The following is a 25,445-nucleotide window of genomic DNA, read 5'->3' as shown; positions in this document are numbered from 1 at the left end:
ATCTTCCTCAAAAAAAAGCAAAAGAACATGGCACTATAAGGAGATACCTGACATGTCAAAGTTTTTTTTTTTTAATCTAGACACAGCAAAGTTAACAACTCAAAAAGAACTTTTAGCTTTGGCTTGTCTCATTTTTTCACTTTCTCACTAGTATTCTATCACACAGACACAAAATACTTTTGTCTTTTATTTTTTATGTAATTTATTTAAATGGTAAGAAACACAATAATTTTCAATTTTTACTTATTTACAATTGTATATGTATTTTGTTATAAATATTTATTAATAATTTCAAATTAATTTTGCCCCACGAACTAAAATTCTGATTCCCCACTGTTATAAAAACTATACTGTTGAAATATGATGCAGTACCTCAACTGTGAGATTGATGATTGTATTCTTTGTTTGCTTGTATATAACCCCCTCCCAATCAACATGAGTTTCAGACAAATTCTGTAAAAGAGGACTTCACGTGAACTAGCCCAAAAAGTTGTACCACAAACCTTCTGCACCGTACCAATTACAATATAACATGTTTTTAGTCCTGTTCATAAATGTTTATAAAATCTTTGGCATTTTGGGATAAACCACACACGCAAGAATGGTATAGATTCAAATGCATAGCCAAAAAACAAAGGTAAGAATATGTTTTACTTTTCCATGCAGTCATTCCTCACATCACAAATTCTTCCAGAGTTAATACAAAAACTCATACTGAGAGAGACACCCCAACAAGAAAGATTGTGTTAAACCAGCTAAAACAACATGGCAAGCAAAGGCTTATTATGTTCTTGTTTACAAGATTATTTAGGTGCTATTAGAGGCAAAGTTCCTGGTGAGTCAAGTGGATCTAAATCTTCGACTACCATCATCAAGGGGGAAGTTGTTATCATCCGTCATGGGGAATCGGATCCTGAAAAATCAGTTTTCGTTCAGATCTGTAGTTGCACTGAGGACAAGCCAGGTAAGTTCATTTTAATCATTAGGATATATGTTTTCCCAAAATTACTGCATTTGTTTCTTTTAGAAATCAATGGAAAACAATGCCTTCTTTTTTTTGTATCATAAAAGAGTCCTCTCAATTTGTTTTTAGGATGGAGACAATCTATTTTATGGTAACGATTTCGTTTTTTTTGGAATTTAAGAGTTAATTTGGTGACATGTAATTTAAAATAAGTTAATTTATCATTTTTTTTTTTTTTGAGGGGGAATTTATCATTGTTATTTTGGCATAATAGAATTTTAAATGATGTAGCACCATCCTTAAATATGTGAAAATTATCTCTTAACCACAAAATGAATCCTATTTATATTAAAATGGAGGGAAAGGATCTTAGGAACTTTTAATTTGGCCAAATATCAACTTACTGTGCTGTGATTTATTATGTCAAAAGGACCCCAAAAAATGTCTATGTTGCTGAGCAAACAAATCAACTTCTCCAAGGCAAATATTTTCCTTTTCCTTTTTAAAAATAAATTTCCATGATCTAGCTAGGCAAATATATTGCATTATCATATGTTTATGTGGATTAACAATGTTTTAATTGAGAATTGAACATCAAAACGGAACCATAACTAATTTGAGATACGTTCCTTGACAACCAAGTATGTGTGTGTTTGTTTCTCGAAAAAAAGAAGTTAAAGACTTTTTTATTAGAGCAAGATAAGAAAAATAAAGAGGAAAAAAAAAAATCTTAAGACTTGAATACTTTCCAAATTTACCAAAAATAACCACCACACACTCTTCACATGATGATCACTCTATAAGTATAAATGTTTGTATGGTGTTGGGGGATAAGAGCCAGATGGTCACTCATAAGTATAAATGCTTGTGGGGTGTGAGAGGTAAGGGTCGGAATTCAATTCATTTATTTTAAAACATCCAAATAAGATTACTTAGCTTTATTCTTTATTCCATTTCTTTCCATTACTTTAATACATTACATTTCATTTCATTCTTTTCATTTCCATTTCTTTATGATTTACACATTTCTTTTCATTTCATTCCATTCATTTATGAACTTTTTAGAAGAGAAAAAACTCAAAATATCACTTTGATGACATGCCCTCCTATCCTAGTTTCTTCCTAAAAAAGTCTATAATAAACATGATTATGGTTTAAGGATGGGGAAGAGAACATGATTGATTTAGAATGGGTAAACCGTAAATGCATAGAAGCTAAGGAAAATTGACCCCTTTTTTTTTGGGTGTTAAAAAATATGTTTAGAGCTCTTTGATCTCCTCACTATTCCCTCTAGAGTCCAGAGCTCTTCAAGATGGTCACCCTCCATAGAATGAGAAAGAGGGACTAAAAAGAGAGCTTAAATAGGAAATCGAGGAAATCACATCAAGTTCAATTATGAGTAATGAGAATGAATACTCGGATGTCTAGTATTACACTCAGATTTCACAACGCTAGCATAAAAAAGAACTTTGAAGATTGGTTCTTTATCCAACTAACGACATTTACAGCACCTTATAAACAAACCAATTATTCTTTGTTTCTTTTTTTAAGGAAAAACCAAGATTTGTCAGTACTCATTACTATGATGAAAAAGATACATTTAGTTGCAATTGTTCTCTAAGAAACTTATTGCTATCTTCTAACAAGCTACCTATTCTTGGCTGGTTTTTTTTTTTTTACTTCCCAAGTGTATTGTGCACTGTTGGGCTAGTCTTGAGCAGTTTTACAGCTTTGGGCTAATTAAGTTTTACTCACAAGTGAAATCTTTTGGTTAAAAAACAATTTTATTGAATACACACAGCTTTACTCTTTCACATGATAGCTTTAAGTGTAAAACTCAGTGTAAATTTTTTTTTTTCCTTCATATGGCTTCCTACAGGATCTGGCAAAGGGAAGTTGAGTGAACAGAGGAGGCCCAAAGGTGGAAAGAGCTACGATTTTAATGGCATGAAAGCCACAAAATACATAATTAAGTTCCGGGTTGAGCTAGATTTTGGAATTCCGGGAGCTTTAGTCATTAAAAGCCAACATAAGCAAAAATTCTTCCTTCAGTCTGCAACTCTCCAAACTTTGCATCCGATCCACTTCCACTGCAACTCTTGGATATACCCTTTCCAACTGACCAAAGCTGATCGAGTTTTCTTCTCAAACACAGTAAGTCATGGAACAAGTTTAATTTAGGGGAAAAAAAAATACAAAACCCCTCTATGGTTTCTCCGTAAAACACAAAACCCCTTTGAAGTTTTGAACATAACACTCCTATTGGAGTTGTTGAGTATAACACACAAACTGCATGTATTGGTTTATATGAAAAAGATGCAACGCTAAATATGGACAAGTGTTTATCACATGAACCACTCACATTTTATTTTCACAGATGTTTTACCGGTTTACACAAAAAACAGTACCACAGGTTAAAGTATTACATTAAAAACTTAAGGAGAATTGTGTTTTAAAGAGAAACCACATGGGGTTTGTATAATTTTTACCTTTCATTTATCGGACTGCTTTATCATCTTAAGGTACTAATAAGTAACGGAAAAAAAAAATAATAATACTCATGTTGCTATTGTAGAGTCATCTTCCAAACCAAACACCAGGTGGCCTAAGAGATTGGAGGCAGGAGGAACTTAAAAGCTTGAGGGGCAATAAAACTGGAGAGAGGAAGGAATGGGACCGAATCTACGACTATGACTTTTACAATGATCTGGGCAATCCTGATAAAGGTCGAGAATATGTGAGACCTGTCTTGGGTGGGTCTAGATCACATCCATATCCTCGTAGAGGAAGAACAGGTCGTCCTCCTAGCAAAGCAGGTATACACTACTTCATAATTCTTCTCAGGGTTGGCAAAAAGCATTGAATTAGCTAAAGTAAAGCATGAGAAATGCATGCTGCTTTTTAATTACCTCCCTTATCAAACAATAGGATTTGAACTGCTACATAGTGCTATCATTTGTCATTAGGCCAAAACTACCCTGTCTATTGGAATGTTTAAGTTCCCCAAGTCTGTATTCCAGGTATTCTAATTAGGGGCAATGGAGAACTAATTTGTACATGAATATATTAAGAAAACAAGGAGAAGAGGGTTCTTGAATTCAGGATGCACAATATTGTTGTGTCAACTCTAGGCAAGGTTTCAGATATTGATGCTCTGTCTCTACCATGGGTCAAAATTTGACACCCAATGTCCTTTTTTTTTTCCCTTCCTCACAGTAATAAGATACACCTCTAATGCAAAATTATGTTGCAATTTCTAAATGACTAATCTGTAGATCCTTTAACCGAGAGCCGGCCAGAAAAAATCAACTTAGACATATATGTTCCTCCGGATGAGCGGTTCAGCCCAAAGAAACTATCTGAGTTTATATCAAATTCAATCCAGGCTATTGTACATTTGCTTATCCCTGAAGCAAAATTACTGTTCAAACAAGATTCTGGTAGTTTTCGTTCATTTGAAGAGACAAGTAGCTTTTTTTCCAGCAATAAAAACCAAGTGGTGGAGGGACAGGTTAAACAGACATTGAAGAATATGGTACCAGAGAAGCTTTTCAAAGAAGTAATTCATGCAAGCAATCAAAACCCAGTAAAATTTCCATTGCCTCAAATTATTGCAGGTGAATAACATAACTGTCACAATTTATAAGCCAGCACAATTACTAAACTTCATTTTTCATTAAATATTGTTTTCTGTTTTCAGAAAATGAATTGGCATGGATGGATGACGAAGAGTTTGGGCGACAAATGATTGCAGGAATTAATCCAGCAAAAATCCAGTGCTTGGAGGTACCTTCTACCCCCTATAGGGACAAGGTTTGAGCAATTGTAAGCTCAGGTCATGGCCTAGGTCAGAACCACCAATGTCACACCCACACTTACCTGCCCTAAAAATATTAATAAGGAAGAAGGGATATCATTACAATGGGAATGAATTGCATGCAAAAAACTAAGCTTGGAACTTAATTCTTTTCAAGATCATTTTAACAGTTAGAGAGCACAAAAGGAAGCAACCAGAAAGTGGGAGCGAGTAGTGCAGCCAATAATTGAAACATAATAGAGGAAATCAGTTTGCACACAATAGAAAAGATAAATTGTGTCAAGACACATCAGAATAGTTAACATACATGGAGTGAACCTATATATGCAATTGAATACTTTACTAGGAAATTCATTGCATGAAATAGGTTCACGCAGGAAGTTTTGAGAACAAATTTATCAATTAAAAATACTCTTATGAAACCATTTTCCTTAAAAATCTGATAATTTTTCTGTCAACTGAATTAATGAAATTATGATCTATTGAGCTCTATTATAGAAAGGAAAAAAAAAATTAAATAAAAAAAAAATAAAAAAATTATAGGAGCCAAATGTGAACAAGGAAATCTAAAGAATAGAAATATGGTCTAAGCCAAAATTTAATCCATTCTTAAACTTTTTACTTGCTAATATTAAGATTTCTAAGAGTCTGAAAACAAAAAGTTAAATTACTTCTAATAACCATTATCAAAAAATATATATGCTAAATAAAAGTCTACTTTCCCTTGAGAATGTCCAAGAAATAGATCTAGATTGGCTGTAATAGATAGTGTATTGCATCTGATGCAATACATATGGATGGCTAAGGACTCCTTAGTCGTTTAATTAGGCAAAAAACATTAAAAGGTTACTTTATCTTTCTGATTGGACGGCTGAAGAGAAAAGTTAATAAAAAAGAACTCCTCAGCTGTCCATAAGTATTTCACCGGGTGCAATAAGCTAAGTATTAGTATTACTTGGTATGAATCCCCACAAAAAATTTATTAACTCTCCTTAAGTGGGAATGAACACTTAAAAGGAGGTAACTACACTTCCATGCATTTTTTCCTCAAGAATGGTGCGTGAATTAAGGTGTGAACTACTAAGAATTCTTCTATTATGCCAATACAGCCATCAAAGATCAAACTAAGATCTTTTCTCCCATCTCAACCAAAAAAAAACCCTCTAGCGCATGAATCAAGGTGTGAACTACTAGGATTCTTCTATTATGCCAATTCAAACTAAGATCTGTTCTCTCGTCTCAAAAGGGGAGAGAGAGAGAGATCTGATCTTCAGTCCACAATATATGCAATTGAAATCAATTTTGATACTGTAAAATCCAGACCCAGAGAATTCCAACCCAAATTGTAATTGCTAGAATTTTGGTATTAAACTTCAAAGATACAGCTTATGACAATTATTCATGATGTGGCCATGTGAAAAGTGATATAGATGGAGTGCAAATGTGCAATCGACCAACCATGCTGCTTTAAATATCTTGGATTTCAACTGATATCACAAAATTTATAACCAATTATGAACCACACAAATGATTTCCTGAAAGCAATTATATATCAATTATAAATGATACAAAAGTAAAATAAAATATGTCAAAATTCTCTCTAGTCCCAATATAATTTAAAAAGTATTTAGAAACATTCCATCTTTTTATCATACGTGGACAATCAAATTTATGCTTGTTTTAGATTTATACAATTGTAACAATGTCTAGATGCTAGAAGTAAGTCAACCTTACTCCTTGGCATTCTCACCACTCTTGGGTATTTTTTTGATAATATGATAGTTACAAAGGGGAAGGGCGGATTTGAACCCTAGACGTCTCCATTAGAAACACTAGGCTGTGCCAGTTGAGCTACGAGGCTCTTGGCTTTCAAAATTTGGTTAAATTGATTGATTTCATTCTTACCACTCTTAGGTATTGCATTATAAGTATGCCTGATTGTTTGAAATATTCTATATGACTTTTACATTGCAGGTGTTTCCACCACAGAGCAAAAATGGAGTGAGGAGTTCAATAAAGGAGTCAGACATAAAGAACAACCTCGATGGCCTGAGTCTTACTGAGGTACCAATATCACTTTGGCTCTCTTTTCCTAACCCCCCACCCCTGCATGGGACCAGTCTGCCTGTCAAATTAATGGATCAGTGGATAAACACAACCTAATTATGTTATGGATGAGGCAGCTAGCTACTATTTCACAGAAAGCAATAAAATACCAAGGGTTCCATCCCATTTTCTTCAACATACTAATAGGAGACAATGTAACATGCCAAATTGCCAACCTTACAATTAGAGCAGATAGACTGCTTGGAGCATTTTTCCTTTGAAGCAAGGCTTAAAGCCTTCAAAGAATAGGTCTGATGTCTCAAAAGTCTACTGAGTTTATTTCAAAGTAAAATTATAGCAGATAAATAGAGAATAGTTATTGACTCAGAAAATTATATCAACTTTTCAAGTAAATTTTCAGGCATTGACTTTATTCTTTTCGACTTCCAATGTGTCACAGGCAATGAACGGATGGAAGATACTCATCCTGGATCATCATGACTACCTGATGCCATTTTTAAACAGAATAAACACAAAGGGTGTTTGTGCCTATGCATCTCGTACACTACTGTTCCGAAGAAGTGATGACACACTAAAGCCAATAGCAATAGAACTTAGCTTGCCTGGCTCCTCTTATGCCAGTGAAATTAATATGGTGATTCTTCCAGCAAGTCATGGCAACGAAGCAGCATTGTGGCAACTTGCTAAAACTCATGTTGTAGCTAATGACTCTGTTCATCATCAACTAATCAGCCATTGGTGAGTTGAACAATTCTGTTTACTCTGTAATCCAAATTTCAGGAAACTCATGATTTATTTCCTACTTTTATGCTTGTCTATCCGCATAGTGTGCAGTGCTATTCACAGCTGGTTCGTATATTTTTTATCCTTCATTGTACGCTGGTGCCAAATATTTCTAATAAGATATTTGTGACCATAAAATAGTGAGTAGTTGCTATGTGATGCATTTTTTAGGTTACAAACCCATGCAGTACTTGAACCCTTCATCATTGCCACTAGGAGGCAATTGAGTGTGATGCATCCAATCCACCGATTACTAGATCCTCATTTCAAAGACACCATGCACATAAATGCATTGGCTAGGAGTATCCTCATTAACTCTGGAGGAGTCCTTGAGAAAATATTGCTGTCTGGTGAAATCTCCATGGAGCTGTCTTCTGAAGTTTACAAGGAGTGGAGATTTGATCAGCAGGGCCTTCCCGATGATCTAATCAAGAGGTATTTCGTACAATTATATTGATTTTACATATGTGCAAGCTTAATTTGCAAGAAAATTTACAACTGGGACATAGCACCCAAAAACTCTGTTTTTCTAGTACCTCCTAGGTTTGATATCTGTTTGCTGAATTTCTTTCTTGCTAACATTCTAGTGAGTCTAATTAAATATCTATGAGATCAAAGTTCAAAGTATTTTTTTTTTTCAACCTATGAATTCCATGGGAAAAAACTACAAGTATTTTGATACACAGTAACTTCTACACTATCATATTCTGATATCAGACCTTCATGGCAAAATTTCTCCAGAGGCATGGCCATAAAAGATTCAAATCCCACTGGAGTTCGGCTCCTCTTTGAGGACTATCCCTATGGAGCAGATGGAATTGAGATATGGACCGCCATCAAGACCTGGGTCACAGATTTTTGCTCAATCTTCTATAAAGATGATAATTCTGTCAAGTCTGACATAGAACTCCAAGCATGGTGGTCAGAAATAAAAAATATCGGTCATGGTGATAAGCGTAATGAGACATGGTGGTACAAAATGAAAGAATTTTCAGAACTAACACAGGCTTTGACAACTCTCATATGGATTGCATCTGCCCTCCATGCTTCAGTGAACTTTGGGCAATATGCATATGCTGGTTACCCTCTGAACCGTCCCACACTATGTCGAAAGTTTATTCCAAAGGAAGGATCTATTGAATATGCCGAGTTCCTTGAGGATCCAGACAAATACTATTTTAAGATGTTGCCTGAAAGATTTGAGATGAGCCTTGCTGTAGCATTAGTAGAGGTCCTCTCTCAGCACACATCAGACGAAGTGTACTTGGGTCAGAGGCCATCAGAGTGGACAGACAATGAGGAGGTTAAGCATAAATTTGACAAGTTCAATGCTGAACTTCAAAAGATAGAGAGAAAAATCATGGAGAGGAATAACGATCCCAGGCTTAAGAACAGATGCGGTCCTGTGAAGATTCCATACAAACTTTTGTATCCTGACACATCCAATAATGGACCCAAAGAGGGTATAACGGGAAAGGGAATCCCTAACAGTATATCTATTTGAAATGTTTTCAGACATTATACCATATCAACTCAAAGAGCATTACCTTGCAAACGATCCTTTCTTATTTATTTTAATAAGTAGATTACCTTAATACCATGAACTTGCTTGGTAAAGCTAATATATATTAGTTACAATTTACTCGACCAATACCTCATGCTACAGGAGTGAAAGTTCCACTTCCTTCAAAAGAGTTGCCCCCAGCTCTACATGTTAGTGTCTAATACGCCAATTCTATCCCTCTCCCTTTCTTTTTGTCTCTTCCAACTGAATCACAAATTTTCATTTAATTAGTTTGTTAGATGCAGAGTCTCAATAGTATTCCTAAAATCACTATAAAATCTACCTTTGAGTAAAATAAAAAAATTATTTGTTTGGGGTGTGAGGGGGGAGCTTCTGTAACTTTTAATCATTTAGACCATACAAAGAAGCACTCCACTGTAAGAAACCTGCAGACATGTTCAGGACATTTTGTTCAAGATAATAACTAAAGCTAAAATACAAAAGCAAGAAACAAGCATGCTTAACAGAAATATGATGACTGAGAGAAACACAGTAAACACGGGAACTGAGCATCAACCTGCAGGCAGATATGACTGTACATAACACATGAAATGTACTGTGCATCTGTGAAGGAGTGGGCATACAACTGCCCCAGAAAAACAAGCTGTTTTATCCATTAAATGAACCGGTATGCTGATGTACAAATTTTCCAATGTTTATCCTGATTGACACATTTTCTTAACAACATCGGCCTTGAACGACAAAGGGTGCATGATCAATTGTCCCAGGATTTCCCAACACCATATCAGCAACCATTTCAGCAGTCCCTAGAGCCTGGAAATTGGAAAAAAATAATGAATGGTTCTTATGTTGCTTTCACACATGATGGAACTCCGAACTCGCAATAAATTATGGCATTTGCTAAATAGAGTCTAACTTTTAACACACGATTAATCACTTTGGCAATACCCACCAACAATATGGATAGACCTGCATGCATAGTAGGGCAATTTATTCCTCTGCAATTCTTTTGATTTCCTTTAAATTTTTAGCAGAAGAAGAGAGTGAAAATTAACTACCCAGAGAGAGAGAGAGAGAGAGTGAATTTTACCATTGAAAGTCCTCCTCCTTCATGCCCAGTTGCAAGGAACACATTTGACAAGCCAGGCACCGAGCCAATCACTGGCTTCCCATCAAGCACTGGACAGGAATATCTTATGTCATTTCAAATCCTCAAACTCAACTATGTTTATATATATAGTCTTGATTAATAAACTTGATTACTTAATGCTCATGATGATGAGCATTCCATAACCTAAAAGAATTACAACAAAATTATGCACAAAATAGAAGTGAAACTGTAAAATATATAAAAAAAAGTGTTACTAATTGTAAGACCATACACACCGGACCAATCAAACAGAATACGAAGAAGCAATGCTTCCAACTGATTCTTTGACTGACAGTATCTCCAAAACTCAACTATTTAAAATACGTTTTTCTGTTTGACAAGGCTTTGAGGGATATTGGGACTCACTGTAAGGTCTTAACCCTATTCTCACTTTTCTGCTCTTACTGAAACATGAAAGGGGAAAATCTTGTAATTTTGGAAAAAACTCCCCAGCCCGCTTCCATATACGATTAGTGATTGACTCATCCACTTCAGAGCTGAACCCTACAAATTGGCGGCTGCTTCCTGAAAATACAGAAATTGGATCAATGATTAGTGGTGACATGCATGGATTTGTCCAAATGATAATAATGATAAATTTAATTTAGAACCAACAATACATATTGCAGACCCATATATTTCTGAAGAGAGATTTAAAGAGGGAAAGCAGGACTGCCATATTTGCAATTTGATACGTCCATTTTAGGTCCACTAAATGCATGTGGAAGCAACTTATCATAAAATCACCATCAGATTACACCAGGCTCAATTACCCTATGTTGTGTAAAAGAGTCAACCATAAAGCTCACAACAAATGTGAAAGCCTTTGTCCATTACAAAAATTTTTAAAAAAAACATGAGAAAAAGATAACAAAAATATAGGTAAATGTTATTTCACTGAATTATACTCATGAAACATAACGATTTTTTAACCTCAAAGAAACTCTTGCTAAAGCTTTGGTGATGTAGGTTCAGAATCAACATGGACAACTAAATCAGAAAAGGTCATGGATCACCTCTCTCTGACTTCTTTTTGATTGGTCTAGGGCTTGGGGACTCACACATAGTGATTCTCTCTCTTTGTTCCTTGGCTCTTTTTTTCTTTGCAATTAGTTTTGTTGTTTCTGCTTTTCTTTCCATTTTTGTAATCTTTGTTTTGCTTTGTGCTACTTTGCATAAAGCAGTTTTTTGAATATACATCTTTCTTACTTATCAAAAAAAATATATATATATATATATATATACAGAACAGTAAAAATAGTGAAACTAAAATAAAATCACACAAAACAACACTTAAGTACAGAAAATTACCAAAAAAGGGGGATCCTTTGTAAATATTAAATGCAATCTAGCTCAAATGGCAACTTCTCCCCTTGTAAAAGCAAAGTAGAGGGTAGAGAACAAAACCAACATAACGTGTATATATATATATATATATAAAAGTCCCCTCCCTACCATATAATTGGTGACAGATAAAAGAGAGTATGGGAGAACAGAGAGCAAAGGTAAAAGGCTTTACCAAGAAGAAGGTTTCCCATAGCATCCAAAGTGGCTGTCATTGAAACAGACAAAGCTTGCCTATCATCATATGGTTCTGAGGCAGAAATGGTGGGAAACAGAGTTCCAGTTTGATGATCAACATAGCCCACTTCCATTAGACCATGATTCAGTTGAAGGGACTTGAAATTCTCAAGCACAAGGAGCTGACCCTATCATGCAGATCAAAGAGAAGGTGGTTCTCAAGTAAGATATAATATATTAATGCAACTCATGAAACACATGATATGCCCAACCACCAATTATTTATGTTCCAGGAAACATAACTTCTCTCCCTATTTACAAGGACTTGGATGTTGGGCATGCATGTATTCTTATATGCATGTTTGCTTAGAGTTTGTATTCATCCATTTCAAGATCTTACAATAGGGAAAAAAAAAACTCATTTATATGCCTTCACTTTTTTCTTCTACTGTAAACCTCAGATGAAGACATACAAGTAAGATACTTCACATGGATATTATCAGGTAACAGAATGCATCATAGAAGTACCTTGGAGATATTTATCTTAACCAAGAATGTGTTAACCATACCACATCATGTCAAACATAGTACTCCACATGTTTGTGAAGAGTCCAAGTAAGTTAACTTCTATCTTTTCACAATATTATAGCAGAGAACATACAAAAACATGAGATGAAAAAACTTTTGCTCATGTTTTTGAGACAGAAACTTTGATGCATATTTTAAATCCAAGTTTTGTCAAATTCATAGATAAATAAGGGGGAAGGCCACATTGCCCCCCATAGTCTTGCCAAAGAACATTGTGGTTCAAAAAGTGTCATTGTATGTTATGGAACTTGAGTTCAAAATTCGGTCCTAAGTCCCCGACCCATTTAAATTTTTTTTTTTTGCCCAAACTATAAAGAAGCAAATTGGCAGTGTCCCTTTTCTTTCCACTCTCATTTCTGGTTGGCGTTTCTCACATTTAAGTAATTTGTCTTGGATCACTAGTTTATTTGGTACGACTTTATCACATCAACCCCAATGTGTTCTTTAATTCTTCTTCCTTCCTTCTTCTTCTAAGGTGCATTATTACCGTTCACATGTGTCATTCACACAACAAGAAACTTCTTTGCTTTCCTTCTTTAAAACCCCAAATCAATATTTTCCCTTCACCTACCAAACCCTAATCAACCCCCCTCCCTCCAAAACATATTTTTCCTACCAAATAGCCACCAAATATTCATACTTTCAAACTCTAATTCATTCTATGAACCCTAGCTCTTTCTTCTAAAATTCTTAACCCAAAATCCACAAATTCCCTCAACCCTAAGCCCACCACAAGCACATGTAGATAGATTTCTCCAATCTGTCCACCATCAATTTGGTATAAAAGCAAAGATCATAAAACGAGACTCTCACTGAAAATTTGTTACCTAGTCCACGATGATAACCAAAGCAGAACTAATTTCAAAGTTCACGGCATTTTAAGATTCTGAAGAGACCAAGAAGACTTTGCAACAACTGAGTGAAAGGGTGTGTTTAATAGAAGCAAAACTAGAATGTCTACTGTACAAGAAATGTTGGATAAGTTGTAAGCTGCTGCACCTGCATTGCGTAAACAGCAACCGATCAAGAATTTGGATCTTTAAAATTAGGGCCAAGCAAGGACTAGTAATAATAAATATGCATGCCAAGTCCTGAAAAATTAAAATATGATATGGAAAGGATAATTTAAGTGATATATAAATAAATATATTTAAATACATATTAAGCTAATTTTTTATTTAAAAGATAAAATAATAAATGATAAAACGTGTAAAGTATGTCTAATAATAAAAGCAGTTAAGAAGCTATAAGTTTCATATAGGGAAATCAAATTGCAAAGAAGGAAATTAGAGAAGTATCCTTCCACATAAAAAAAATCCACATTGGATACATATGTAACAGTAATATGACTACCAATTGAAAGTATACATGCTTCCTAGGGCCAAGTTTTACCTCATCCCTATTGGCAAGCATTGCACCCATTCTCCTTCCAAAATCTCATAGATTTTGCCCTGCCAATTTGCTGCTACAACAGCCTTAGTCCTAGTATTGGTTCATGCATCAATGTGCTTCCTTAAAGAAGAAACTCAACCTTACCATTCACCACTAGTCCAATTTCAAGAATAGCCAAAGGAATACGTTAAAAAGACAATGAGGACCACAAAGAGCAAGGTGAGCATAAGGTTTATCGTGAAAAAGTCAGGACCAAGGAAGGTGATTGTCGTGTGGGTGCAAGTTTCAAGTTCAACAGCCTTAGTCCTAGTATTGGTTCATGCATCAATGTGCTTCCTTAAAGAAGAAACTCAACCTTACCATTCACCACTAGTCCAATTTCAAGAATAGCCAAAGGAATACGTTAAAAAGACAATGAGGACCACAAAGAGCAAGGTGAGCATAAGGTTTATCGTGAAAAAGTCAGGACCAAGGAAGGTGATTGTCGTGTGGGTGCAAGTTTCAAGTTCAACAGTACTAATACTTTAACAAATTAAAACTCGAGGCCAAATTTTTCCAACTAAGGGAGAATGATATAACCATTGAAGATTTATCCATTTCCACTTCATTATTTTGTCCATTATGGGGAGCATGTGTGAAGTGCAACCGAATTATTAAAAATAAATAAATAAATGTGTGAAGTCCAACAGAAACAAGTCATATAGTTTTAACAGTCTAGGTGTCTTGAGATTATTTTCTTTTAAATCAAATTAATCTCTTATTACCTCGTTAAATTTTTAGTTTAGTTGTCAAATCAGAAATGTTAATATACTGTTACAAGAAAGACTCCTCATAAATTTGTAGTTCATTCTACAAAACCTAACCCTTCTTGTAATTTTGTTTTTTGGATAGGTAACAAAAAACTTTATTAAGAAAAAATAGCCAACCCAAGCACATTGGGGATGTACTGTGGGGGCAAAAATCAAGAACCAAAATTACAATAATCAAGAAAACAAGAAAAATGCGACAGAGCCACACTCCAAGCAAGGAGAGTATGTAAGAAAAAGAACTTAATCTCTAGCAAGGACTATTCGCATCCCTCAAAGCATCTAGCATTTCTTTCACTCCAAATACACCACATCAAGCAATGCAGCACAAGTCTCCAAAAATCTATATTGCAATGTCGCCCGAATTTACCTAGCCAAGACTCAAACAACTCAATTACCTTATGAGGCATAACCCACTAAAGTCCAAACAAACAAAACACCAAAGACCACATCTCAAAAGCTATGGGGCAATGAAGCAAAATATGATCCACTGACTCCCCACACCTCCTACACATGTAACACCAATCAAGAACAATAATATGCCTTTTGCGAAGGTTATCAATTGTAGGAATCTTACCTAAAGTAGTTGACCATGAAAAGAAAGCCACCCTTGGAGGAACATTCAATTGCCACACCAACCTCCAAGGGAAAGAAAGGGTAGAAGGGTAGAAAGAAAGATAAAAAAACCTCTAACCTCAAAAACTCTACTCCTTGCTGGGTTAGGGTTTGTGGAATGAACAAGAGTTTTCGCAAATGATCCTAACCCTACGCCCACACAAGCCATATAAATACATTTCTATGTCCTACGCCAAGTTCTCCATTTGTGACATTAAGATAAGTTTTTCAAGTCAAAAGTCCCCTGGTTATCATATTCCTTTGCTAAATTTAGCTATTTTCTTGGAATTCCTTGATATTTTAAAATTTGGAGTTTAAGCTAGCATTTTTCTTGCTCTTTCAATACAGACCTAGTGCAGTAGTGATTTTGGCAAGATCTATCTACACTAAGTAATATGTAAACCTTCTTCTTTCCTTTGAAGAGGGGAACAACCATACATTAAGATCATGAGTTGGCACATGGCCAGATACCTCTCCCATACAAAGGTCACTTCAAGCCCTAGACATCAAAAGACTTGGAACACCATGAATAAAAGGATACATGAAACAAAGGAAAAACAAGGACAATAAATGAAGGGAAGGAAAATTTTGAATAACCCTCTGTTTATGCAAGGAAAGTGGACAGGTCCCAAAAAAATTACAATAAAGCTAGGATCATAACAAAAATTCACAAAACCCCCCAATTTGCCTACAACCTAACACCTGGGCCCACCATAGTCTGCAATTTAAACCTAGACACTTGATCAAGGCTATTCGTAGGCCCAGGGATAGGCCCAAAAATCAGTATAAAATGCGCCTAACCATTACAAACTACAAAACTAATCCCCTGCCTTAGGAGATGTCTAGTAGCAACCCAAGGGTTAAAAATGGATGAACCTAGAGGCAAAGAATGCTAATAAATGTGAAGAACTGCCCATGCAGAAGAGACTTAACTTTTATATGTCTAGCCCAGGCCAGCTCTAGTTGTGTTTGCGTCACAAATCTCCAAGCCCATTTGACAAGCAGTTAAGGCAATGGAATTTTGCATCTGAAATCAAGAAGAGTTGACTGGAAAAGAGCTTCCCACCACATTATTTCAATGGCCCACATGTGAGGTGGTAGGCAAAGTGGAGGGTGTTATGAAATTGTCGTGACCCTAGCTTTATTGAAAAATTAAGAGGAAATAAAAAGGCTTCTGCAAATTCCTTACTAAAAGCATCATACTCAACTTGTCTCAAAAGTTCACCCCTTCAATAGGAGTAATTCTAAGTGGAATTTTTTATGGGCCGGGGATGAAAGTTTCCTGTGTCTTTGTTCCTCATCACTCTCACCACAAAAGAAATGAGAAAGTGAGTGAAGATTTTTTGTCAATATGGATGCTTTCCTTCCCTTTTATTAACCAATTGCAGTATCAATACATATTTGGAAGAAAAAATAAAAGAATCTCAAAGGTATGCAAGAAGAAATCAATTCACATTGTAGCCTTACCTTTCGAGGCTTTATAGGGACATCCAACTGAATATTTGAGTCTCTAAGCAGGTCATGCATCAAAGATCCACTCCAACTGCCAGCTGCAACTACAATTGCCTTACCATACAAGGTACTTTTGGTGGTCTGAACACCTTCAACCTCCCAACTGCTTCCAGATCTGAGCATGCAAGAATTATGAAAGTTAGCCTGTCAACCAATATCATCTCCATTCCACAATTTTTCATGTAACTTATGGTGTAGCAGAAAAGGATGACAAAAAACCTTAATAGACATGTCACTGGGTCATTATAGAACTCTGCATATCTGCCTTCTGATGCAAAATGTCTGTTAGCCTACAAATTAACCAAATTTACCTATCTCAATTATACTTCATAAAAAGGGCAGATAATTTGGTGTGGATAAAAATTTAATTACAAATTACAGAAAAGTAACATACCCTTTCAATGAATGCAACGGTACAATGAGCATCCAACTGGCAGTCATCAGGTAGAAAGGCAGCACCACTATCTTCCCCAACCATAAGTTCAGGCTCCTCTAAAAGTAAATCACTGCTACACAAGCACTCCGCTTGTAGCCCAGCTTCAGATAGCTGCTTCACCCTCCTTCTTAACATGTCCAGCTCCTCAGGAGTCCTACCAACCAACAAGCTTCCTGTAGATTTGAAATACAATCATATCCCCACTTACCTTCTTTTGTAATAATGTTTTAAACATTTCTTTTTGGGGAGAAAAATAAGAAGAAGGCACTGAACAGCTTATACTTTTAGCCCTTGGCAACTTTGTGTCAATACTTGACATGAGCTCCTCGTGGAAAATATTAATTATCAATGTTTTTGCAAGTTAAATTAAAAAGAAAATAGGCATGCCCCAGGAATGAGCAACTTTGAATCAGAGTATGAACCTGATTGCCATCTCCAGAAATTTGTCCCTATTTTATATTATGACAAAAGAATTCCCAATTTTCATGTTCTAATAAATACAATTATGCTGCAATAAATAAAGCTTTAATTATGATTTGTGCACTAAAAAAATACTTTTTTTATCTATCTTGATTTTGATATTAGAATGGGAAAAAAAATCCTCTTGCCATGAAGCAATTAAAGCTTATACAGAGCCAGAGCAACAGCAGCTAAGATATTTCGTAGTTCCAAACAGCAATAGTCATAAATGCCCAAACAAGAGTGGCAGCAGCCAAGATAGCCACGATATTTTCACTACCTACAACAGCAAAGTGATTTCTGCTTAAAGACTTGTTTGATCAAAAATCAATTTTTACATTAATCTTGGTTTCTTAATTACCTTTTCAGGTTACTCAATAAGGTCATCAATTTTCTGCTGTTATCTCAAGATGGTTCTCAAGATATTGTTGCTAGCTCAAAGTGCTATCTGACTTCGTAGACTAGGGTTTGGGGTCTGGAAACACCCACTTAATAGGATTTTGGAGAAATGAACAAGTTAACAACAAAAGAATGAGAAATCCTAAATGACTGAGTTTAACTAAGTTGAACCACTGGTTTAAGCTACTGTTCCCATTCAAGGTAAACTAAATTGAATTGCACAATCTAGAAATAAGGCAATGTGAAGTAACGGGTGTTTGAGGATTCTGAAAGGACAGTAATCGATCTAAAACTTTTAATATTTAGAATGCTATTAGATTGGATGTCTGTAGTAGAAATCTATTCTATCTCTTCAATTTATGATTTGATGGATGCTTGTACTTTGTGTTCTTGATTGTATTAATCCCAATTTGTATACGTCGTGTATACTTGGGTGACTCTTTTTTAATGTTTGAATAAAAATTTTATTACTTATTAAAAAAAAAAAAAAAAAAAAAGTCATCTCGATTCAAAGTGAATTGCAGGAATTATAAAGGATTCAAGCCTAAGTGATTGGACTAACACTAGATAGCTTCAAAATAAACAGCAAATCAAATCAAACTACAACAAACAACTACTAATTGCATCAAACTTCTGGATACTTGATTGAGATAACAATATAAATACAAGGAAACATGAACTTACAAGCATATGATTAATGATCTTCCTACAAGCCCAAGAGTCTACTTAATTATAGACTACTTCCTAAGAATCTAATCTAATGATCTCCGAAATGCTATACTTGTGCTCTGATAAGTGCTCTGGTATGTTCGTGGTCCCTTTTTTTTGTTGAATAAGGCCTCTATTTATAGTTGGAGGTATGGAAGTTATCAGAAAAATTTGCTAAATAGTACTTGACCAAACTAATTTAGTTATGTAGCACATTTTTGGAACTCGAGTTCCAAATGAAACTCAAGTTTACCAAATTCAAGTTCCAAGCATTATGTTCGATCAAATTGCCATAATGCTTGGAACTCGAGTTTGATAAACTTAAGTTTTTTATGCAGGACAACCAGAACAAAATTGAAACAACGGAAAAATAAAAGATATGACCTAGGAGTCAGCACCTAGAACTTGCTTGGAGCCAACACCAAGCGAGGAAACCACTGGGAGTCAGCACCTAAGGTGGATCTGGAGCCAGCACTAGACCAAAAGAGAGACCAAACTGCCATTTTTTTCATTCATCAAAATATCAACTATCTCCTCAAGGAGTACAATAGATTGCTTATAAAGGATTGCTAAACCCTAATTCTAATTGATTAGGAAACCCTAATTGCCTTATTACAAAAATAACCTTACTTCCAAATTAAAATACTAATAGCCTAATAAATTACTAGACCTAAAATATAAAAATACAATTGACTTGGAAAAATAAATAATATTAAATAATAATCTTCTTGCATCTCTCGCATCAGTCACCCTAGAATTGGGTAGCACTTGGATAACAGAAGAATTTCAAGGACTCAAACCAGGGAGACATATACAAGAAGTACCTTGCATTTCACTTGCCAGGTTCAAGTGCCTTCAAGCCTAGGAGATATGATAGGGTAGCAACAAGACCTATACAAGTTTACAAAACAAGAAATATGTTTTCATATGACATGGAACAGGAGGGCTGAAATGGGAGCTTGAATAGGACAGGATTTAGAGGCCTTTTGTAGATTTTGTGGAACATGGGGGTAATTTTTTAAATGAAATTTCAAGAAAGACTGACTGCTTATTCAGAAGCTTATTTATGTTGCAGGCAATTTGCCTATAGGTGCCTCACCATGAAGCAATATGGTATGGCTTACTTAAACATTAACTACTTCAAATTAAGTAACTTCTTTAGTATGTTGGGCTGTAACTAATCAATTTTCAATTTTTTTTTATATGAAATCGTAGCCATAACTGGATTATGGTTGCGAGATGCCATACTTCCTCTTGTTGTGAGACTGCACAAGAACATAGCATAAGAAGTGAGACTCTTCATGTTCTAGAGAAATGTTATGCCTTAAATAATCACTGCCTTTGCATTTTATTTATCTCGTTCTGTTATTCTGCTACTATTTGTAGTCTTGAACCCTCTCCTATTCAATCTAACCCCTTGTTACTCAAGTCCTAATCCATGCTCTCTGATAGCCCATCATGATTCCTGTCAAGAGAGCATATAGCATACAACCATGAGAGGTTATCCAACATCCTTTAAGGGGTCTACCCTGCATTAGTTCCATGTACATCATTCATTTTGATGAACATATAACTAATTTTTACACAATGCCTTTGAAATACTAAAATGGCCTGTCAAAACAAAAGAAAAATTTTAAATACTAAATATTATAGTATGTATCATCAGTGGTTTTTAAGCAGAATAACCACTGGAAAGAGTTAGAATTAATCAGCACCAAACAACCATGCATAGCACGGCTTGACTGAATTTTATGAAATCAAAGTTCATAAACTTATATAAAGTAATTTAAACTCACATAAAAAAGAAAAAAGCAAATCCATATTTTTTGTCTGATCAAAGGCACAGTTCAAATACCTGTCTTCTTCCAACCCAAAACTTCTAGAGGATTCAAGCCTTGATCACATATACTTTCCGCCAACATCTCCCATAATTTGCGGCTTCTCATTGCAAGCTCCCACGTATCACTTCCAGGTGTTTTGTGTACCATCCATATATAACCCTGTCCTAGAACCAGCTCAAATGTCAGATCAAAGGAGAAGATACCCTACAACGAATCAGAGTTCAGGAAAAATAAAGAAAAATGCACATAAGAATACACACTCACACTCAATTTTTCAAACAACCAGAGAATTGCTTCATATATTTCAGATGAACCATATTGATGAAAAAATGAGAATGAATTTATCAACCATCCTTATTTATTTTGCCAACCACCACTAATAATAAAGGGTATCATGGTAAAAAAAAATTGTGAGTTGTAAGCTGATTGGACAATTTAACAAGATTCTACTAAATGTTCAAAACTTAGTTTTCCTTAGCTTAGGTCCATTAGGTACCACTTAAAATATACACACAATAAGAAGTTTACCAGAATGGTGGCCGCATGGGAAGGGGAGTCTTTCCAATATTGTAATTTTTTATAATCTGATTTCCAATATTGTAATTAGCTTTATAGAGTTCACATTTCACAAGTCACAACACCTTATAAAATATGGTTATATCATATATTTAGAACCATCTTTTTCTATGTTGATCTCTTACATATTTGATATGCTAAACTAGACATATTATTATATAATTTCTGATATTCAATCAAGTCATAGGCATGATTACTTTTTCTAAGGATCTAAGTCTAAGTCCTCTTTATTTTGGGGATATATTGTAACGCTTCTCTTTTTCTAACCTTTTTCCTCCCCGTTGTTTCTAACATGTTAGTATAAGTGACATAAATGCAGTCCACCCAAGAAAACCAAAAACAGTACTCTATCCGTTAGAGAATTATTTAATACTCAGAGCAATGCTCCCTCCTCCCACATGAATGGTGAGACCCACTATGAATTTGATCAACAGGACCCACTATGATGTGAGAGGAGAGAGGACTGCTTCCCAAAGTACTGAATAATTACTCTCATCCGATCCCCATTTTGCATCTTCACCTTATAAAGCCATCTCTATAACAAGATCTACCTCCACCCCATATCGTTAGTCCTTTTTTTTTTTTTTTTTTTTTTTGGGATATCCCAAAATATGATTTTTTATTTATTTATTTAATTTATAGACAATGAGGAAAGAGGATGGGAGGGTGGGGTTCAAACACAGACATGGGCTACCAAAAAGGATGTCAATTACCACTGCTATCACTTAAACCCCAAAATAGCCAAAGGCCTTATAGTTGAATTGGCACCTTCTCATGCACAAAGTTCTCGGGGTCTTGGGGGGAAAAGGGTTCAAGTTGTGGGGTTAGCATTGATTTTTTTTCAAAATAACCAAATCCCCCTAATAATTTCATTAGTTAGCAAGATTTTGAAACTATTTAGCAATCTAACAAATTGAGTGTAGAGAACTCAATTTTGTTGTGCTAAATCGAGTGTAGAGAACTCGATTTTGTTGTGCTAAATCGAGTGTGAAGAGGTCGAGTTCCATGTAACTTGAGTCTCCACAACTTGATTTCCCTGCCAGGCTACAAACTTCACCAAACCAAAGATGAAGTTCCATGGAGATGGAGACCTAGAACAGAAAAACATAGAGATGGAGGAAACCAAATCGAAAGACCTAGACAAGAAAAACAATGGAGGAAACCAAATTGAAAGACCCAAACAAGAAAAACATAGAGATGGAGGAAACCAAACGCATGAGGAAGATTGTTGATTTGGGAAGATTGTTTCCGCCTTCCTCTAGGTTGGTGTTTCTGCTATGGAACTCAAGTGTTTCACTCTCGAGTATGAAACTCGAGTGTGAGACACTTGATTTCCTACTGAAACTCGACCCCACCTCGCTCGATTTCAAAGTGCAAAATCTAGTCTAACGGACTCGATTTGTTAGATTGCTAAATAGTTTCAAAACCTTACTAACTAATGAAATTGTTTGGGGGCTTTGATTATTTTGAAAAAAAATCCGATTTGCGCCGATTCCCTCCGAAGCAGGCCAATACAGCCAAAATCGGGTTGTATCGGCCGGCGGCCGAAATTGGCCTTGAATCATGCCAGAACAGCCGAAATCGGCTTTGAATGAGGCCCAGACATCCTAAATATGTCCTTCCTCAATTTTATTTTGAATATTTGTTGCTTCTTTTGTGTTTTCTTTTGTGTTTTGTGTTTTGTGTTTTGTTTTGTGTTTCTTGCCTTCTTTCTTTGTTTTGTAAATCAAAGACATATAATGTGTTTTTTAAGAATATTTTAATAGTAAAAATATATAGAAAATATAAATAAAAATATTTTTAATAATTTTTTAACCGCCGCACCCCGCCACACCCGCACCCTACTTTTTCAAAAATTGCTTAGTCGTGCACCCGCACCTGCACCTGAATCCAGAAACGCACCCATGCTTCATAGGATATACAAATAAACACAGCCATTGACCAATGAAACACAAACAATGTGTCTCTTTCCATTAATTTTAATGCAGCTATTTGGTTTGAATCCAATTGCAAAAATGAATGTAGAATTCTAAACACAGCATTAATTTTTTTATATTTATATAATAAGTAAATAAACACAATGCTAATAACTTTCCCAACTTGTCTTTTACTTTACATAAAAACCCAACATTTATTTTTCATTAGTTTTGTTTGAAACTTTGAATATAGAAACTTTTAACAGTGAAAGATAATGCATTTTTGGAATTTCTAAACAAACAGAGCATTAGAAGGATCCGACTTACAGAAAATGATACCTGCGCCAGTAGCACCGGAACAAGGGACAGCCTTGTCGACCACCGCGACAGAAAGATTAGACCCGATTAAAAACTGTCGGGCTATAGTCAACCCGATTATCCCAGCTCCGACTATCACCACATCGAAAGAGCGAGACTCCGCGGATATCGGGTACGACCCGGACAAGGTAACGGGTTCGGGTCGGGTTGTGATTCTCGTCGTTTTGGATACCAATTTGGAGCCCAGAAAGAAGCTATTTTTGGTGCCAAATAGCTTGTTTGAAGATGAGACGACACCGTTTTTGGGAGAGATGGGATTTGGATTTGGACAGTAGAAGATGGATGAGGCTGAATAAGCCATTTTTTCTTCAGACTTTTTTGGTCGGATGTGAGGAGTCAAGGAAGTAAAGACCCAAAGTAAATGTTGAATTTCTTGTTTTAATTTTTGAACACATTTTAATGGTTATTTTTGAAAAACCAAAAGCATTTTTCAATTTTTTTTTATTTATTTTATCTTCTACAAACTATTTGTTTTTTGGGTTTTTTTTTAACCTTATGATTAAGTTACATCCAATTTATTTTGTAAGTGTAAAAAAAGGACATAATTTTACTAATTTTTAGTTTTTTTACAATAATGGTTTAGTATACAAGTGGTTCGTTGTAAATGAAAAAAAAAAAAATCATTTAAGAATTAGGGGTAAAATTCAAACACTCCCAAACATTAAGGGTGTTATTTTCAATTTACTCATATACTTATATAAACTCAATGTGTAAAGAGATCTATATGATATCAAATTATATTTATTGATAATATAAATAGTCTATTCGTGATAGAAATTAATGGAATAGTGAAGGGTTTGTCATGATTTTTTTTTGGCAAGTTTGTCATGATTTTACTATATATAGGAAAAGTACAATTTAATCAAGTAACTCATGAATAAACTCGAACTTGTCAAGAAAATTAATCAAAGCTTAAACATGTAATCTTGTTTGCCAATAAGCTCTAGCTTAACTTGACTTTGACATAAAACTAAATAAACAAGTCTAAACTTTTTATACCAAATTTGGCTAAGCACATTTACCGCACTTTAGTATTCACGTCAACCCTAGCTCAAGCAATACAAAGAAGTTAAGGGAATGTATAACTACCAATTTTGGGATGATTGTTATTTATTAACATGCATGATAGCTAAAAATTAAGAAAGATTTCCTAATAATAAGCCACCAACCTAATATTAATTGGATTACATGCATCAATCGAGATTGTCGCTAGGGAGGGAGGGGGGTGTTGTTGCTTGAAAATATTTTTTTGCTTAAACATAAAAACCTTAATTTGGATTGAAAAGCAAACAAGGAGCATAAGCCTTGTCAAACACCTTGATTTGACAAAAGTTAACCAAATTAGTCAATTTTTTCATAATTTTAACCAAAAAAACCTAAGTGCTTGATCAAAGCAAATCTTGAACCATCACAAGTACAACTAAATTTCAATTTAAATGACTGTTCAATAATAAAGATTAGATGTAAATCAAACGAGGTATAGCGAAAACATTAAAATTTTCACAAACTCACAACCATTTTTTTTTGAGTTTGGGAAAGTTTGACTTAGGTTTGACTTTGGTCAAACGATCTTGGAATTGTTTTGATCTATAATTTTTTGGAAAGCTCATGTGAATGGTTTTATTTTGAGGGGTCACGGGCAAACAAATTCCAAGCAAAAATGAACATAAATTATCAAGGACAATGAAACCTCAAAACATGTGTGAATTGGCACATAGTTACACTTGTAAACCTCTTGAAACAAAAGCTATTTCAATTGAATCAAAAGCTCAAGCAAAATGTCGGTGTTGCAAGCTTTCCAACAATGTCTCGTTCACTCAATATCAAGCTTGAGAAAGCTCTTGAAACACATGCACCAACTTGTATCATGACAAAACGTAAGTTTGAAATGTTATAAGGCACCCATTTAACTTTTGATTCAGACCCCTGATTGAGGCAAACGTTGTATTGTTAGATATATAATTTCATAGAATTTCCAATGGTACCTTGTTT

General features: G+C 35.0%; 2 protein-coding genes across 7 annotated transcripts; one reads left to right on the top strand and one right to left on the bottom strand.

The window, feature by feature from the left end:
- The first annotated feature begins 591 nt into the window (after positions 1-591).
- Positions 592-9,472, top strand: LOC115959793 (linoleate 9S-lipoxygenase-like). Its single transcript, XM_031078375.1, has 9 exons — positions 592-964; positions 2,844-3,118; positions 3,540-3,780; positions 4,240-4,581; positions 4,665-4,750; positions 6,756-6,845; positions 7,288-7,586; positions 7,803-8,066; positions 8,373-9,472. Exons 1-9 carry the CDS (start codon positions 766-768, stop codon positions 9,133-9,135), a joined length of 2,559 nt encoding a protein of 852 aa, XP_030934235.1. The 5' UTR covers positions 592-765; the 3' UTR covers positions 9,136-9,472.
- A 317-nt stretch (positions 9,473-9,789) lies between these two features.
- On the bottom strand, positions 9,790-23,818 carry LOC115959794 (glycine oxidase-like). 6 transcript variants are annotated; one of them, XM_031078377.1, is made up of 10 exons: positions 23,415-23,818; positions 20,598-20,747; positions 17,135-17,349; positions 16,960-17,030; positions 16,696-16,855; positions 11,826-12,015; positions 10,673-10,831; positions 10,247-10,335; positions 10,109-10,125; positions 9,882-9,969 (listed from the first exon to the last, which is right to left on the bottom strand). In XM_031078377.1, exons 1-10 carry the CDS (start codon positions 23,752-23,754, stop codon positions 9,963-9,965), a joined length of 1,398 nt encoding a protein of 465 aa, XP_030934237.1. In that variant the 5' UTR covers positions 23,755-23,818; the 3' UTR covers positions 9,882-9,962. The 6 variants fall into 6 exon arrangements, 5 of the variants coding, with proteins under 5 accessions (XP_030934236.1, XP_030934240.1, XP_030934238.1 ...); XM_031078376.1 differs by lacking the exon at positions 10,109-10,125 and having other exon boundaries at positions 9,790-9,969; XM_031078380.1 differs by lacking the exon at positions 10,109-10,125 and having other exon boundaries at positions 9,790-9,969; positions 20,598-20,742; positions 23,415-23,500.
- Between the last annotated feature and the right edge of the window lie 1,627 nt (positions 23,819-25,445).

This window comes from Quercus lobata, chromosome 9 (assembly GCF_001633185.2).
Source record: "Quercus lobata isolate SW786 chromosome 9, ValleyOak3.0 Primary Assembly, whole genome shotgun sequence".
NCBI lineage: Eukaryota > Viridiplantae > Streptophyta > Magnoliopsida > Fagales > Fagaceae > Quercus > Quercus lobata.
The sequence above is the reverse complement of the archived record's forward strand: the minus strand, read 5'-3'. Positions and strand labels throughout refer to the sequence as shown.